Genomic DNA, 19,034 nt, shown 5'->3' with positions numbered 1-19,034 from the left:
CTTTCAAAAAACAGTCGCTGGAGGGGAAAAAGTAGATCCACTGGTGAATTTTTGGTGGTTTTGTGCGATCGCGGCGACGCAATGGATGCATAAGAACTGTCGTTCCTGGCTAAAGGAGAGAGAGGCTTCAGCTGGCGTAGACGTTTGGGAGTAGTAAAAATGACTAACGATAAACAAAAACACAAATGAACGTGGTTAATGAACCAGAAAAAAAGACGTTTAATGAACCTGAAATGATCCTGCGAAGTGTGGTGGATTTATTTTCGGCTTCCCACTCGGCGTACACTACTCCATGCAGAACTGTGAGTAAGGAATGCGCTCTGCATTGGTGCTGCCAACCCCCCCCCCCCAGTATTTATGTGACATTACCTTAAATCGAGTGGAGGAGCTGAACAAACAGAGGAAATGCTGTGAGCAGGTACGCTCGCACTGTCACAAATTGTAATGAACTGGCACATTACCACAGGGCAGGGTGCTCTCTCCTAAATGGGTTCAGCGTTCCCTCAGCTCATTACGGCCGGAGCCGCTCTTACCGGGTCCTGCTGCTATGCCGGTGGCACGTCCCCAGGCCCTCCTTAAATGCAATCTATTCTTCTCCCTTTTGTTCTTCCTGCAAACATTTCGTCAATGATCACATAATGGGGTCCGTGCAGAACCTGATGAATAGCGCTCGGATGCCACCGCTTGCAAACGAGGATGTGGAAAGGTGTATTTCGCCGCACTGGAACCTCCTCTTTGCGCCCTTTGGTAATTCCTTTAAGGGTGCAGTGTGTAGAATTTACGGAACGGACTTGGCAGTAATTGAATATAATATTCATAAGTATGTTTGAATTACTGTATAATCCCATGAAAATAAGAATCCTTGTGTTGGCGTGACCTTAGAATGAGCTGTTTTTATCTACATAGGGAGCCGTTACGCTTCCACTGAGGCCGCCATGTTGCACCGCAATGTTTCTACTGGAGCCCCGAAGGGACAAACCAAACGCTGGCTCTAGAGAGGGCCTTTCGCATTTTTTGCACGTTTCGTAGCCACAGTCTATTCCACAGAGGCCGCCATGTTGCACTGCATTGGGGAGGGTTGTGCAGTTGGTTGCGATCTGCAACCTCACCGCTAGATGCCACTAAATTCTACACACTGCACCTTTAATGTGACCACCAGAACCACAAGTTCACCCTGGTTGGTGTAGCTGGAATAACATGGCCATGCGGCCGGTTGGCTTCAAACCACCGTTGCGTCGTCCCACTGCCATCGCTCCCTTTTCCCTGCACCGGCTTCCCAGTGAACCTTCCGCCGTATGGTGGACATTCCTCCGGTGCCTTGTTTTTCCACCAATCTCCTGGCCGGGGGGCGGCCACTAATTGGCATCACACTGGTAATCTGAATTTATGAGACAGTTTGTGGCCGGAGTGAGGCAGACGCCCCTGCTCGAGAAGCGTCTGTCTCCACGTTTCCCCGGATTTGGCCCTCGGCTCCGTGGGGGCCTTCCTAACACTTTTACAGGCGCCGCCGAGGCATGAAATTGCACGTTTCAAACGCGTTTGTTGTCCCTCCCGGCTGCTGCCGCCGAGCATCATAAAACACCACGTACATGCACGAGAAAGATTAGTATTTCCCTCAGATGTGGCGATGGATGGGAACTGGCATTGACATGTTACACGCACCCTTCGCCGGGCGGGCGGCAAGGACTACACACACTTTTTTACAACCCCTGTGCGGTCACGGACACCCTGCCACGTCGCCCGGAGAGCTTATTGACATCTGCAGCCTGCTCTCGGATAGATGAATGCGCTTTTAACTTGAAAGGTCTCCTGCCAAGAAAACTGAGCAGTACACAACTAGGCCAAATTGTATTTAGTCTACTGAATGGCTCCAAATGGCACAAATCTGCATCTTGTGTAGGAAACCTTGTGAGAGAAATTAAACATTTATCCAGTCCCATGCTCCCCACCCCCCCCAGAAAAACCTCCCGTCCACTGGGCTGTATTCTCCGTGTGTGTGTGTGTGTGTGTGTGTGTGTGTGTGTGTGTGTGTGTGTGTGTGTGTGTGTGTGTGTGTGTGTGTGTGTGTGTGTGTGTGTGTGTGTGTGTGTGTGTGTGTGTGTGTGTGTGTGTGTCTCTCTCTCTCCATTGCTAATTAGCCTTTGCCAAGTCCCACTGTCGGATCGTCTGCCAATATTTTCACTTTTCATTTCAAATTAGGGCTGAATTTTATCTGATTTTGTACCGTTGCTTCAGCGATTCATCAAATTCTAATTTAGTTTGGTTGATCAACGTGGTGCACAGTTAAGAAAGAAGCAGGATTTTATTTTTATTTTTTTAAGGTATGATAGTGGGGTGGCAGCAGTGTCATCGACTCAGTTAACCACATTTGTATTAACACTTAACACTTCCTCCTTGAGGCCTCCACCTTCTCAACTTTCACGGGTTTTCAGTAAATTTGTCGCAATAACTCCGGAATGTGGGTTTGAAATGTTTTTAGAGTGCTTTCGTTGGCATTTAAAGAGTTTTGAGATCTATATCAAGAGCTCTCAAGAAACATTCCGTCGGACTTGGACTGTGACTCGGGTCTATATCGTTTGGGGCCGAGGAAATTTCCAGCACGACCTCGTGCCAAGGAGCGAAAGGTTCGAGAGCGGAAAACTCCGGGAAGCTCACTGTACGTCGATTGTTAGCAGTTAGTTTTGGCCAGTCTCCCCGTGCACACACACACACACACACTCGGCACAGTGATCCCCCCCCCTTTTTTTTCCCTGTCAGGAACGTCTGCTGTAAATCACACTTGACATTATTTGAAGACTTTCATTCAGAGGAGAAATCCACTGTCCTGGAAAAAAAAAAAAAAGTGGCTCGTTATGTAAAACCATCAGTGCGTTTACATGCACTTGAATAAGCCGAGCGCACTCGGGTTCAGGCGACATTACGATTATTATTATTATTAACTGTCATGTAAACGCCCCGATTATCTTCATCCGGTTGAGCTCGAAGTAGATGTACGCCACACCCGGTGAACAGACCTGGATTGCTCCTCAAACGTCCCATTCGTCGCGTCGCATAAACACCATGTTTGGGCGGATAAACGCCGTCACCATGGTAACCGCCGGCAAACCCTTTTGGTGGGAAAGGGAGACTCCGACAGTAGAGAGAGGTTTTTTCCCCGGACGGCAGCGATAACGCTCCCGCCAATAATCGCATCTCTGCCTTGACCCGAACGCAACTGCACGAGTGGCGTCGGAGAAGAGCGTGGTACGGCTTATTTCCTTCAGGGTAGAATTATGTGTTTTTGTAAAAGGCATCGTACGTAGCAATATTTGAAAATATAATTAAGTCTCTTGTTGTGACTTTTGAATCACCTGATGTAGCGCACGTCTTTTTGTTTAAACCCCAATTATCCGTTTCAACTATAAAGTGCATTCAGGTCGGTGTGTTTCTGGGAGTGAAGTCAATACGCTCCTGTGTGCCATAATTGGTGTGGTAGTATTTCTTTTTTTTTAAACCGCTGATTTATGAGCCAACTAAATACTTTTTTCTCTCTCTCTTTCTCTCTCTTTCTCTCTTGGACAGCTACCCTGCAGTCTGTGACTTTCTACAACACAATAACTTATTGTCTGTCATCCGGGCTCATGAGGCACAGGATGCTGGGTAAGTGTCATTTGCCATTGGCGCGGCAATTATTCCCGTCACATAGGAGCGCCGCACCGCGCTGCGCAATGACTGGAAAAGCTTTCAAGTGCTTAACGTGTTTAGCTAAGCCTGCCTCCAGAATAAGGAAAGGCCGGCTCTGAATTTCCTGTTGACTGGAATCGGAAAAAAAAAACATGAAATGCATTATGAATAATACTTTGATCAGAGTGCAGTGAGCGACGAAGCACCACTTTCTTGGCCGAGACCAAGGAAGTGAAAGTTAATTGAAAGGTGACGCAACAATCATTTTCACTTAAAACTTCACTTATCATTCTGTTCAGTCCGTTCCCTTTGAGGGGGAAAAAAAAGACGACGTCTCCCGATTCTCATGATGTCAGCAGATACACGCATCATATTAAGAGACTACACCCACATAAGGAAGCTCATGCAGATTAATGAGGGTGAGACCACACCCCCACAGTTCTGGAGATGATTGAGTCATTACCGAAAACGAATAACATCATTTCACTATATTATGTTATTACATAATGTATAATGCTGTGTTCAACATTTGCAGACATATTCTAAGAATGGTTTATGATTTCGGTCTGTCTCAAAAGTTGTTATATTATATATATATTATATATAATATATATATATATATTATATATAATATATATATATATTATATATAATATATTATATATATTCCAACATTGCCTTAAACACGCGAGAGAACATTTCCAGCAGAAGCTGTAATACTGAGTGTGACGCCGTTATCTTTTTAGCCTTCAAAGAGAATGATTGTTCCCCTTGAACCTCTTAGTACATTCTCATATACAGTATATATATGTATGTACATATGTGTATATATCTGTATGTATATGATGTGTATGTGTGTAAGTATCTGTATGTGTGTGTGTGTATACATATATATGTGTGTGTGTATGTATATATATGTGTATGTACAGTGGGGCAAAAAAGTATTTAGTCAGCCACCAATTGTGCAAGTTCTCCCACTTAAAAAGATGAGAGAGGCCTGTTATTTTCATCATAGGTACCTCAACTATGAGAGACAAAATGAGAAAAAAGAAAATCCAGAAAATCACATTGTCTGAGTTTTAAAGAATTTATTTGCAAATTATGGTGGAAAATAAGTATTTGGTCAATAACAAAAGTTAATCTCAATACTTTGTTATATACCCTTTGTTTGCAATGAGAAGTCAAACGTTTTCTGTAAGTCTTCACAAGGTTTTCATACTCTGTTGCTGGTATTTTGGCCCATTCCTCCATGCAGATCTCCTCTAGAGCAGTGATGTTTTGGGGCTGTCGCTAGGCAACAGGGACTTTCAACTCCCTCCAAAGATTTTCTATGGGGTTGAGATCTGGAGACTGGCTAGGTCACTCCAGGACCTTGAAATGCTTCTTACGAAGCCACTCCTTCGTTGCCCGGGCGGTGTGTTTGGGATCATTGTCATGCTGAAAGACCCAGCCACGTTTCATCTTCAATGCCCTTGCTAATGGAAGGAGGTTTTCACTCAAAATCTCACGATACATGGCCCCATTCATTCTTTCCTTTACACGGATCAGTCGTCCTGGTCCCTTTGCAGAAAAACAGCCCCAAAGCATGATGTTTCCACCCCCATGCTTCACAGTAGGTATGGTGTTCTTTGGATGCAACTCAGCTTTCTTTCTCCTCCAAACACGACAAGTTGAGTTTTTACCAAAAAGTTCTATTTTGGTTTCATCTGACCATATGACATTCTCCCAATCCTCTCCTGGATCATCCAAATGCTCTCTAGCAAACTTCAGACGGGCCTGGACTGTTCTTGTGATCATTTTGACCCCACGGGGTGAGATCTTGCGTGGAGCCCCAGATGGAGGGAGATTATCAGTGGTCTTGTATGTCTTCCATTTTCTAATAATTGCTCCCACAGTTGATTTCTTCACAACAAGCTGCTTACCTATTGCAGATTCAGTCTTCCCAGCCTGGTGCAGGTCTACAATTTTGTTTCTGGTGTCCTTTGACAGCTCTTTGGTCATAGTGGAGTTTGGAGTGTGACTGTTTGAGGTTGTGGACAGGTGTCTTTTATACTGATAACGAGTTCAAACAGGTGTCATTAATACAGGTAACGAGTGGAGGACAGAGGAGCCTCTTAAAGAAAAAGTTACAGGTCTGTGAAAGCCAGAAATCTTGCTTGTTTGTAGGTGACCAAATACTTATTTTACTGAGGAATTTCCAATTAATTCATTAAAAATCCTACAATGTGATTTCCTGGATTCTTTCCCCCCATTCTGTCTCTCATAGCCGAAGTGAACCTATGATGAAAATTACAGGCCTCTCTCATCTTTTGAAGTGGGAGAACTTGCACAATTGTTGGTTGACTAAATACTTTTTTGCCCAACTGTATCTATCTATATACAGTATGTGTGTATGTATACGGTGTATGTATGTATTTATGTGTGTGTGTGTGTGTGCACGCTGCATCTCAGCGTTAAGCATCTCATCACACGTCACCCTTTATATACTATATAAACTATATATACTATATCCACTATATATACTATATACACGGTATTCACTATACACACTATAGACATGGTATTCACTATATATACTATATACACTGTATACATCTCCTCATCACCGTTCTCAGTCTTGTTTCTGCAGTCCGTCAGTATTCACTACACTAGGGTTCGCAATCGCCACGCCCCCTTTCCATGAAATAACACGGGTCCATCGACCAATTCTCGTGTGTGTGTGTGTGTGTGTGTGTGTGTGTGTGTGTGTGTGTGTGTGTGTGTGTGTGTGTGTGTGTGTGTGTGTGTGTGTGTGTGTGTGTGTGTGTGTGTGTGTGTGTGTGTGTGTGTGTGTGTGTGCGCAAAGTAAGTCTAAGTAATTGTTGCATCTTTTATACCTTTTATTTACATGAAATCAGTCATACTAAACCAAGTTGAAAACAAAATGTAGTTATGAGAGCCCGGACTCAAAACAATATTTCAGTTTGATTTGCTGGCAGTAACAGGTCCTACTGATTGTTTGTTTTTGGATTTATATATCCATATATATATATATCTATCTCTTTGGTTTCACAACATCTTGTCTCCTTTGAATTGTACGAAAGGAAGGTGTCAGACAGTTAAGTGTGTATAAAGCATTTCTCTACACTTGACAGTGTGTTGCAGTATTTGTTTATCGAGCAGGGAATTGGAACTCCCCCTGTGATAGCGTTGCAAAGGTGCCAGTGGGTTCTCCCCGGGGCAGGGTTTGCACCCAGCACCCACTTGTTTACTGCTGCGCTCCCACTGCTCTTTCAACTGCACACTCTGAATATTTCATTTTTATTTTGTTTATTTCCTGCAGTTGTGATACCCATTTCAACTTGTTTTAGGGGGCAGTTTGGTAAAATGTGGAACGTGTCTGCTCACCGTGGCTGGATTTCAACTGTAAATGGCGCAAATCAAGCGAGGTGAAATAGTAAATAGCGTGTGTACACATCTATCAAAAAAAGTGAACACGGTGCTAACTAGCGAGCCCGACGTGGGCAGATGGCAGTTACACTCAAGTAAGTAAGTACAGGTCGTTTGTGTGTATATGTGTGAGGGTCAGTGTTGAAAGTCTTGACTTTTAATTGGTAGTTATTTTGGAGTTATTTTCTCACCTTGTTTACGCCGGCGACACCCCCCTGCCAAGAGCCGTTTTGCTGTTTGAAGTACGGCGGTGGTAGTTGCGTGTGATCCCTCGGGGGGGGGGGGGCGGCAGTGAGGGCATCCTCCCCCCACCCGTCACACTGGGACCCGGGTCCTTAGGGATGAGGCTGAATCTAACACCTTTGCGATGCATCAACACCTATACTCTGAGGGGAGAAAGTGCAGCGGTAGTAAACACGCTGGAAAACACTGGATGTTAATCGTGTCTCCAGGGCTGAATGACCGAAAGCGATCCACGAGTGCACCACATCTGTAACGTGACCCTGTTTGATCCCTTCCACCAGGTATCGCATGTACAGAAAGAGTCAGACCACTGGCTTCCCTTCCCTTATCACCATCTTCTCAGCACCCAACTACCTAGATGTCTACAACAACAAAGGTAAGCCGGAGGGAGGTCGCCGGTTCGAGATGAACGTGGGTGAAACGAGTTGATGAGACCAAATGTGTAGAAACCGGCTCCAGTCGGTAATTTGAGGCAAACAAGTAGGTATAGCGGACCCTGGTTCCAGCCGTCCTTTTTGGATTTGCAACTTGCCTTGAGGCAGAGGTTCTGGTCAATGTTTTCTAAGGTCACATGACGTGCCATTCCATCCTTTCCCTCACCTCCTGTCCATTTCTGACACATTTCCATCAACCGGATACTGAAGATGCTCCAATTAGAGAGTCTGCTCCGGTCTGCTCTCTGCTTTAACTCTGTACTAGACTACAGAGTTAAAGCCGAGTGCTTCCATCCGCCGTCTCATTGCTAAAGTGGGAATTGTCAAGCAGTTCTTGTTTGCCGCCTGGGGCGCCATCCTTCGGGGGGCGGGAGGGAGCAATTGTTGCTCGCTACCGACGCTGTGTGCGCTAGCGATGGGGTGCCCGCCATCGGCACGCCTAAACAGTGTGTGTTTATTATAGATGTAGGTTCTTTTATTTTATGTCTCGTTATGGTACGAAACCGTGCGTAATGGGGACACATGACAACCCCCCACTCCATAAGTTATGTGCAGAAAAGAATCTTAACAAGTCTCCGCCCTGTCCCAACACTGTTTTTAGTTGTTTTATTTGGAGCGTTGAAAATCATCCCTGTGCATGCTGTGCATTTCCTGTGCTAGCTTCTATTGGATTTATCCTGTGATTGTAACGCGCACTGACTGACAAAAAAACGACTGCTCGACTTGCATCTCAGTCGACTGACGATCCGACTCGTCGACTTACAGGGGGCAGCCCTGCACTGAGGTGCAAATCCCTCCAGCGTCATTTCTGTTGTTTTTTCCCCCCGCCGCCCGTTGGTGAACCCTCCTGCTCCGAGACTGTGGATTGACTCATTGAAAGGTTGGCCCACTGTGTGATTAGTATCTGTGCATCGTATACAGCTTCAGTGTTAAGTGATCTGATTCCTTACTTGAGGAGTCCTACAGTTATGCCTGCCTACACTTGATCACGCAGATATTTTGATATGCAAATGATGGGGTTTTCAAAAGCGATGAGGTGCATACTGATCTAGCGCTAGTTCCCCATGGGACGATTGGAACGCGCCGGTGGTCTCTGCGTGTGTTGTTGCATGGTGCGGCGGTGCAGGTTTGTGCTCGGTTATCTCTTGTTAGCTTGTTGCATACACTTGGAGCTCATCTGTAAACAAGGAGCCACCTCCTCGAAAGAGAGATTATGACCTCATCTGTTGGAAAATGGGTTTACTTCTGACATAAAGAGATGTAAAGCCTACAGTTTTGAAATTCTGCCCATGTGCCCTTAATGTATTCAAAGGGGCATGGAGTAAACTTTTGATATTAGATTGTGTAACTTATCAACTTAATGATGCAGATCCATTGGGTATATTGTTTTATAACAAGGGGTGTCTTTGGGTTTAGATTAGGAGGTATTTGTTTACTCCTAATGTCTTTGACCTTATCTTTCAGGCACAGGACCATCCTTACCTCACGTAGGCAATAAGATAGATTCTGATCATTTGAGTCTGTGTGGTTCATTATTATTATTAGCATTTTGAATTGCTCCCTGCTAACGGACCGAGTGCGCACAGCCCAAACAAACAATGCCAACTGGTGTCGTCTTAGCGGTTGTGTTTTTTCTTGTGGTCTTGGCGTCCATCCTTGCCTTGCGATCCCATTTACTTGAAAGGCTGAGTTATAAAGCTTATCTTTGTGTTTATTTCCAATATTTTTTATTAGGGGCCGAGTAAGACCAGATCGTCTGGCAAAGAGAGGGTTGTTGGTCTGATTCCCGGCCTCCTCCTTGCCAAATGTATTGTGTCCTTGAGCGAAGCAACAAACCCTCAACAGCTCCCGGTTTGTGGCCTTGCATGGCTGAATGTGTAGTGAGTGGGTGAATGAGTCATTACTTTCAATGTTTTGAGTGGCCATAGCGACTAGAAAAGCGCCATTTAAATAGTCCATTTAGCATTATCACCAAGTTTATTCGGGGCTGTACGGCCAGGATAGCAGTCTCATGTTTATTTAGCATTCACCGTCTCCTTGGCAATCGCATGTGAATCATGTCCCATTTGAGGCACACTAAGACTAACCTGCTGACATGTGTTAACCCTCTGGTCTTCATATGGAGCTGAAATTGTTTTCGTTTTTTTGTCATCGTTTTTGCACCAGTTTTATCCATTCTAAATCGGGCAAGGCTTGGTTAAGCAGTTATTTAGTTATCAAACAGGGTGTCGGTGCTGATCCATCAGTAACCGTTGTAAAGAAAATGACGATTGGTTGACTCATTTCCTTGTAGTTTATTCCTGGATGGCCAGAGATGGTCAATAGGATGCTAATAGGGCCCTTGATGTTGTTTCAATCAGTCATGTGGGTGTGGTTCACAATTTGAGCCCAAGTCGCCGTAATGAATTGCTCCTCTCCGGGCGACTTGCTGGGCTCGGGAACTGATGGCCAATCGAGCAGGCTCCATAAATCTAAAGAAAGGCTCGAGTGGCGTCAGCAGCTCCCATCAATCTAGGACTGGGAGTTGGCAGCTTAACCAATGAAATGCTTGGACGCACGGTCGCGTCCATTCTGTTCCCCGCCCAAACCGGTCGTTGGCCTCCTGGCAGACTGAGCGGGTGACACCGGCGACAGGTTAGACGCGACGAGGAAAAGAGCAATCAAAATAGCACAATGATTATTTGTCAGAAAATAATGACTCTAAATGTGTTTTTATTAATCGAATAATCTATTTAGAGGTGGATCATCGCAAATACAATATGTGCCACAACTTCACCAGCTGTAAGGGTTTGTCTGTGTTCCATGTTATAAAATAAACAAGTTATGGTTTAGACTACTGGGTAAACATCTTAAGATGTCTTTCATTGTTCAATTCATCGGTGATGAGCATTTACCATCGTTTGGTGCCTTGTGTATTTTGTGATTTTATGGTCTAAATTGATCTTGTACTATCATAAAAAATAATAATTTGTTTCAGTCCATGTCAGGCAGTAATACAGCGCAATCAACCCCGGGGATGAGTTTTTTGTTGCGCTCAGGTCAGGGCACCCGGCGATAACGGTTATGTGCTCAGATGTGCGACTGTGATCAACCAGTCCAGTCAACAACTGAACTGAGCAGCTGCTTATTTTTACTTTTTGAACAGCACATGGGGATTGGCGCATGACTTCGCGTCTGTTTCGGTCGGGTCGCAAACCGATTAAATTTTCATTTTAATCCACGACACACCTGTTAAGTATCGCAGAGGCAAATCCCGAGTCTCTTCCCTTCCACCTATCCGGTCACCGTAGCGGGACCGGATAGGTGGAAGGGAATTTCTAAAATGGACAAATGAAAGAATGTGCTCTCGCGAGGGGGCGGGTTACGTGGCATCTAGAGATCCGGGGTCAAGAGGAGGATCGCCATGGTTCAGTCTGATGTTCAGGGTAAACAGACCAGCCCTTTGTTTCCTGCTTGGAGCGGGTCATATTGGGATAGGTGCGGGCTGGAGATAGGCTGTAATGATTGGCTCGTGGCACCACTGGTGGAATAAATAGCGGGACAGACGCCAGGGCAAGAATGACGCAAGCAAGGAAGGGAAATGATTGGTCACAGAAAGTAGCCCCCCTGTGTTGAGATTCCTATCTTTTGGCCTTGATGTCGGTCATGCTTGGGCATTCTTCCGGTTTTACACCAGCCGCGCCAGCGCTTCTCAAATGTTCTATCGTGGTGAACCCCTTCTCAAGGGCACATGGGCTATGTATATACACTTGTTATGTTCCAAACTAACTAAAGAAAAAGCGCTTTTCTCCCTGCCTGTTGGTCACCATGCGGAAAAATACAAATTGGAAGTGTACATTTAATGAGGAGAGGGCCTGATTGGCACTACAGCATCTATTTTTGGCGTGGTCTCACGTCGTCCTCCACTTGGCTCCATATATTGTTTTGATTGCGATCACGGTATAAAGGATCCTCAAAAAACGACTTTGTAGTAAAGGGGAGCAAAATTTGCAGGGCCTTGGCAAAGGCTGCTAAAAAATTACCATCTCTGGAAATATTTTGTAGATCCCCTTAACATGTGCCAAGGACCCCCGGAGGTTCTTCCAGAAACATGTCAGATTTCCCTTCCACTGTTTTTTTTTTTTTTTTTTTTTCACATTATGATAAACATGTTGGCAGGGGTCAGCATTGTCAAAGGTTCCCTTCCCTGGTTGGTGTCCCCAAAACTAAAGGTGTGAATACATTGAGTCATGGGTAATGTGCATTCATCCATGGCTGCGTTTGATTTTCACATTGACAGAGCACTGACATGTGAAAGATTCGGAAGGCGGGCTGCGGTAAACGCATGTTGCCATATCGGATCCAGACCGGGAAGTTAACGTCACGCCAACCAGTGGCATAAATACACCGTAGCGATGTGAGTATCCTGTGGACTGAATCAGCAACTTTCTCGGGCTTCGCATTGTCGACGGGCCTCAGGCATTCTTTGTTTTTCCTCCCCTTAAGGAAAAGAAGGGCGTCGGCCAATAACATTGGCAGACGGGGCACTTCCAGGTTCAGGAAAAAAAACGTCCCGTCCTCCCCAACATTCGGAGCCGACTGTTTGCCTTTGCTACGCAGCACAACCCTGAGGTGCAATCATCATGGCCGAACTTTTACTGGAATTTCCAACCTCTGCTCATTGGATCCTAAAGCGCAGATCGTGGGGGAACACCCACTTGGGGGTCAAGATGTGAGCTGCATTGTGGGCAACAAATGCCACGGTGAAGTGAGCCTTCGCTGTCACATCATTAAAGAGCAATTTCACCCCCTGGTTTGAGCCTCGCTCCACCCACTCAGCAAAACAGAAAAATGCCAAGAGGTGGGCGAGGAGTGGAGGGGAGGGGAGGGGGGGAGGGGGCGTTCATTCTGGAAAGTTTGAAAATGGAGGTGATCTCACATCGATTGGGGGATTGAAAATGGGATGTACAGAGCCGCTAAAAGTACAAATCTACATCAGCCTCCTCCCTCCACACTTTGTGCTGATTTCCACCAGTAGATGGCGCTGGGTCACACTTAGTATCTGTATTACCATTTTACATGTATAACCAGGGTTGTGTTTCATGAGAGAATCGTCGACACAGTATCCCCTTTTAATAATTGTTCCTTTAAGTTATAAATTGCCTTTTCTGGCATAGGCTGTCCGACAGTATAGAACCAGGCCCGAATGTATCAGACCTCGAAGGTTTGAGGGGGGGGGGGGGGAAGTGTGGCTGGAGGGGAATACTAAGCTGGTGCAACTGATAGCCCTCTGGGGGGTTAGTCGGGGCAGTCGACTGGTGTTAAGCCCTGGGCGGAGACAGAGGGGAATCTCCCCACGACCCCCTGGCAGAATTAGCAGTCCTCCTCTGTACCGGGGGAAACCGGCCGCACGGCACCCCCCTCATAAATAACTAACGAGTGCACGTCGACACGCATGTGTGATGGAAGATGGGTGGAGGGGGCGTGAATGGATGAAAGATCTGCGTTACCGTGGCAGCAGACCGGGCTCGCTCCTCCACCCGTCCAGAGGCAGCCAGATCGCCGCTGACATCTAGTGGCCGTAGCGCGCACTACGCATGAATCAGCTGACCCCAAACATCACTGTGCGTGGTGTGTATGCGCTTCTCCGTCTGATGAACAGAATGTTTTTCACCTGCTCCGGGGGACTCCCATCTGCTTGCTTATCTGTGTGATCGATATCGTACGAAGCGCTAAACGGCGCCCTGCCCGGCACCCGGGGGCGACGCTGAGCTCACGCCCTCGCGGGGTCAGCGCGCTCTGTGCGCTCTGCATCTGAGCTCCTTTAATGGGAATCAGATATGAAGGAAGGGGAGCTAACCTTCTCCCCCTCTCCACACTCTGCCTCCCTCCGGGCTCCGGTGGCTGCGTTCAATCAAGTGCCTCCATGTTGTTTATGCAATACGCCGTGTTTATGCAACAGCTGCCCACGCTCACTCTCATGCGCTCCAGCGTGTTCGCTCGCTCCTCGCCTCACTCTTTCCATCTGTATTCTCCCTCTCTATCTACGAGGCAACGCAAACGCATTATCTTTTTCCTGTTGGTTTGTGTTGGTTTTTTTTTTGATTTTTTTTCCCTCGTCGGCTTCAGGGGACTGCGATTTCTCAGGTATCAGACTTATCGTAGCTCTGCAGGTATTGATGAAGTGAATGGGTTATTGACGCTTCCTTTCCGGAGAATTTCCATCCCGTATCAGACTGCGTTTGTTCCTTTGTGTGTTTTTGCATCCCGGTACAAAGGGGAGGTGGCGGCACACTTAATACCGAGCAACACCCAGGGGACCAGTGGGATCACGGATCTACAGTACCGTATATGCCTGCCACCCGCCCACACGAACATACAGGCGCACACACACACACACACACACACACACACACACACACACACACACACACACACACACACACTCTGACTCGCTCGCTCGCTCGCCCACACTGGGAGAGGTAAGCCCTGCAGCCCATTAGGATTGTAGCAGCAAGCTAGCTAGCTGTTTGGCGTGCCGGGTTTGATGACTTACTATTCTCAACCCTGCTCCGAGGTGCCAAGGCAGGAAAGTCCCCCCGCGATGACCCAGCCACGGTGTCCCCTTTCAGACAGATCTAGGCCACCCCGACTTGGCCCGCACATGGCTTAGGCGGGGCACCCCACGACAGGGCATCATGGATATGTTTGACCCTCCCCAGTGGCCTATTTAACACTTTGCCTCAATGACGTGTGGGTCAAGGCGGTGTCGGGGAGCCCGGCGCAGCACCGGCAGGTCGTTTGGCACGTCACTTCCTGGAAGGCTACTGCTTCTGTTGAAAGCACTAAACCTCAGTTCAGTGCCACCAGTCTTGACTGTCCAAAGACGGTCATCAGTCAGAATGTCTCATATTGTGGGTAGTTGCAGATAAAAGGGTCTCAGATCCAAGGACATGGATTCCCGATAAATGTCAACTGAAGACAGAGCATGTGCAGTTTGAACCAGACACTTTATTTATCTAGCTATCTCAGTCCTAATAAATCTTTTTTTTTTTTACTGGCGACAACGATACGGTGCTCTGTGGTTTCAGGGCCTCCATTGTTTGGGTGAAAGCGGGACGTTTCAGCCTTCTGTTTTACCTCCGTTTCTTATCCCTGCATTCCTTTCTCTGCTTGCCGTCTGGCCGGCCTCCCCGCCACCGCCGGCAGGAATTGACGTTTTCTGGCGAAGTAATGACAGGTGGCCGTGCAGAGCCTTAAACGCTGAGCCATGTGTTTCTGGAATGCTGTTCAGCGTCCCATCACGGGAATGACGAGCGTGTTTCCCCAGATCTGGGTGGTGATCAATACGAGGAGGAGGAGGAGGAGGAGGATGAGGATGATCCTCCTGCACTTTTATCTGCATGCTAATGATTGAGCCACACCTCAGTGGATGTGCGCTGGTTCATCCGCCAGCCCAGGAAATGGATCGTTTTGCTGTTTGGAGGGAGGGAGGGTGTTCTCTTGCCGTCGCTCTCAAAGCTCGGGCGACTCGGCCGCTGATCACCGCAGCGTGTACTTTTAAACATTTTTATTTATTTATTTTTTTATCACGAGTCAAGCTCAGACGAACGCAATCAGGACTGATGGTGGATCACTTTCTCTGGTTGTGCAACGTGCCCGAAAGTGAGAGAGGCAAAATCAAATCCGCTGAGTCATTGTCAAGCACATTTTTCAGGAGAAAAGTGTCTTTTTTTTTAAATTTTAAACAGCCTCATTTCAAACTATTTTAGGCAATCAGCCCCCCCCCCCATTATTTTCTCTGTCTAGCGGCGGTGCTCAAGTATGAGAACAACGTGATGAACATCCGCCAGTTCAACTGCTCGCCCCACCCCTACTGGCTGCCCAACTTCATGGACGTCTTCACCTGGTCCCTGCCCTTCGTCGGCGAGAAAGGTCAGAGCGCACGTGCACAAAGCTCACGAGCGCACGAGAGATTATGAACACCACAACCACACCTTGATGTAGAAGAATTTATCATGATAATCACGGGGCCTTTTACACGACTGATAGATGTCACAATAATCTGATATGTGCTACTCAAACTATATGGTGGCCTCGAGTATATCGGACTAGTTTTTCAACTCAGATCTGTAATATAAATGTATCAGAGCACATATCATGAGAGGCTTATAAGACACAAACATGTCCACATTTGTTATAGTCACATGAACTGCAAAAGGGCTGAACACACCTTTCAACATCTATGTTCTACATGAGCAACTAGATATTGCAGCTGGTTATTCCGTTTAAACAATCCTGATGCCAATCACACGTATGTACACGTGTTCACACGCAGCACACACACACGTTCGGTGTTGTTACTCATTTCAAGAGTGTCTCTACAGAACACTCTTTTATATGAAGCAGCACAAGTCAAAGGTTAAAGGTTTTTTTGTTTTTACTGTAAGATCGTTTCAAACCACCCAATGTGATCATATTATTATTATTATTATTATTAATAATAATTACTATTATTATTATTGTTTGTTTGTTGCTTTATCTCCAGTCACTGAGATGCTGGTGAACGTGTTGAGCATTTGCTCCAACGATGAGCTGACGACTGACGAGGAGTTGGACGGTAAGCGCCTCAAACCCAAAAAACCACGCTGCAGTGACACCCTGTGGCCACTTCTTTCTGTTTTTTTTTTTTTTGTGTGTTTTCTCTCATTCTGACGCATTTTCCCAGTCTGCCCCACACCCAAACCACACAGCGTGTTTTTTTTTTTAACCGGCTACGTGGTGAAGCGTCCCAGACGCCTCCATGTGGTTCAAGTTGAAGTTCAAGAGATTATTTGTCACATACATATACATACGGTCATACATATATGCAGTGAAATGTCATGACACCCGGTGATTATGTACAATAAACTAACTAAAAATAGTAAAATGTGGAGAAAGGAGGAATATTGCAAATAGCGATAATTTTATTTATTTTTTCAACACGGTTTGATAAGTTTTACGTCTGAAATACCACCAATGTTTTTATTAGATATTGTATGAAAAATCTAAAATAAACCTTGAGATTTCTGCTTATAACTTGTTTAAAAATGTTGATCTTGTTTAGACTGTTTCACAGTAGGTCCTTTGATCTCTGCAGACACTCTAAGTTAAACAAAGTCTTGCACTTATCCAGTTAAAATGTTTTTACGGTCTGTCATAAATAACTTCATTTAATTGAAATGTGAGCTACAAGTGTAATTGTTTAAATTAGTCAGTGGGACATTTTTGTACTGTATTACATAACTTATATGTATTACATATACAATATGTTTGTTCTTTGTATTTAAAACGGGGTGGGATCAATAAGAAAATCCGACAGCAGCTCCAGGTCCCTGATCAATGTGGACTCATATAAAACACATTTCTATGTTGTTTTATCTCGTTTCTATGGAAAAGGCTCACCTAGCCGCGCGCAGTTGAAAATAACTAAATAAACTTGCGCCTCAGTGGATTAACATGGATTCAACAGGAAGCGTTTGCGTACGGCGTGCCGTGCCCGGTGTACTAATACCGTCACTCTATGTAATCACAGCGTGTCTTATCCGTCTGTTTTCATCTCTCCGGTGCATTCGGCTCAGTTCTACAATGGACCAGATTAAGACGGCTCATTTTTTAAGCAATACTCAAATTTACCAGAGGGCAGATAAAGAGCCTTCTCCCGCCCCTCCCCTCGCTTTGTTTATGAGATCGCAGCCGTTGTGCGTCTGTGCTCTGCGAGGGTGGAAGGAAGGATTTGGTGAGCTCACTTCCTGTTTTGGCAGCGAAGCGGAGGAGCCGGTTGCCTCTTTGCAAGCGAGGTGCACTCCCCGGGCCCGAACGCTGGACTGTGAAGTTAAATGAATCTTGCGTATCCACACACCCAGAACACCTCTGTTTGCTGTTCATTTTCCTTTCTTTGACTCACTTTTTTTTTTTTTTTATCTCTACATTTACAGTTTACATTCTCGTTGATTTGCTCTCCTCCAATTCAGGGTGTCTGCAAGTCTTAAAAAAAAAAAGTGAAAAAGTCTACTTACTCTACAAAGTTCTGTCAGTTTATTCCAGGACCTTACTTTCTTACTTTTCTACCTGGACTAAAGTAAACTGTTCTACAGTAATAACAGTTCATAGAATCAAATTGCTCATAACCTGCCCTGTTTCTACCCAAAACGTACCTAATCTATAGTACTTACCTGCAATACTTCATTAAATAAGGGAGAGATTGGCCCAAAAATCGTAGGTGTTGTTAAGGTGAGTCCTAAAACATATTGAATGCATCTCTCCGTGACCTGCAGACACCCTCCAATTGTCATTTCATTTAATTTCCACCATGTGACATCGGGTTGTCCTACTTACTTCTCATCTGTTCATTATTTTCACTCCCTCACTCACTTTTCCCTCATATGCTTTGAGGATGTCACCACCTTTTTGGCCTCATCTAACGTTTCTCTTTCACTTGTTTTCCAGAGTTTTGTGTTCCACTCGTTGCCTTTTCTTTCCCCTACGTTGTTGTGCTTTCCAATCTCTCTGCGTTTCATCCTTTCCGCCTCCTCTCATCCTACAGCCATCCACTGATCTCTTTATCTTTTTCCTCTTCTCTTCTGGGGGTTTTTTCTTGAGAAGGACAGCTAATATATCCCCCAAAGAAAGGTACAGATGCCAGCAATTACAAGTGTGTGCAACCAGACCTTTCCGAGTCCCCGGTGCTTGCTCCCTGAGTTTTCAAAGACTAACATAAATCAAAGTGCTCGCTAGCATGTACAATACTGATTGCCGCTATTGATGTTATTTAGTTTCCTCCTAAATGGAGGGAAAAACCTGCAGTGCCACCGAGAATCGATTCCCTCGAGTTTCTTTGAGATTGAAAGCGGGTGTTCTATACAGGGTTCTTGTCACGTAGGAGCTGTTTTTTGTTCAATTTTCATATAACTAAAAAGTAACTTTTTTATTTACAGTCCAAGGCATTGGCTGGAACTTATTAGTCCCTTCAACAATTCAGTAAGCGCAGTCAAAAATGCCATCTCAACTTTCACGCCCGTGCAGCGACAGGATTATTCTCTCGAGGGTCTAAATTTAATAGAGATTTAATTTCTGATCCCCGAAACATCTGAGGAAAAAGCAAAAGTGTAGACAAAGAGTTTTGTAGCATTTGTAGGGCACCAGTTGAGGAAAGCCCGCATGAATGCACTAAAAGCTGATAATCATTACATGAGAAATGCTGTGACGTGTGGGAAGTTTCAAAGCATTTTGTTTAATCTGGACTCC

The 19,034-nt window shown here is 45.6% G+C and overlaps 1 protein-coding gene across 4 annotated transcripts in view; it reads left to right on the top strand.

Annotated features, from left to right (window-relative positions):
• LOC307246863 (protein phosphatase 3 catalytic subunit alpha) overlaps positions 1-19,034 on the top strand; it is an 84,583-nt gene that overhangs the window by 53,117 nt on the left and 12,432 nt on the right. For 2 of the 4 annotated variants that reach the window (XM_080022895.1, XM_080022893.1), the window contains exons 7-11: positions 3,562-3,639; positions 7,617-7,711; positions 15,558-15,683; positions 16,297-16,368; positions 18,393-18,419. In XM_080022895.1, coding sequence (XP_079879021.1) covers positions 3,562-3,639; positions 7,617-7,711; positions 15,558-15,683; positions 16,297-16,368; positions 18,393-18,419 — 398 coding nt within the window. The remainder of the gene's footprint in view (positions 1-3,561; positions 3,640-7,616; positions 7,712-15,557; positions 15,684-16,296; positions 16,369-18,392; positions 18,420-19,034) is intronic. The other 2 variants (XM_080022896.1, XM_080022894.1) reach the window with 1 other exon arrangement.

The sequence above is a fragment of the Zeus faber genome, assembly GCF_960531495.2.
Source record: "Zeus faber genome assembly, chromosome: 22".
In the NCBI taxonomy this organism is placed as follows: Eukaryota; Metazoa; Chordata; class Actinopteri; order Zeiformes; family Zeidae; genus Zeus; species Zeus faber.
Note: the sequence above shows the minus strand (reverse complement) of the source record. Positions and strands in the feature narration are given on the sequence as shown.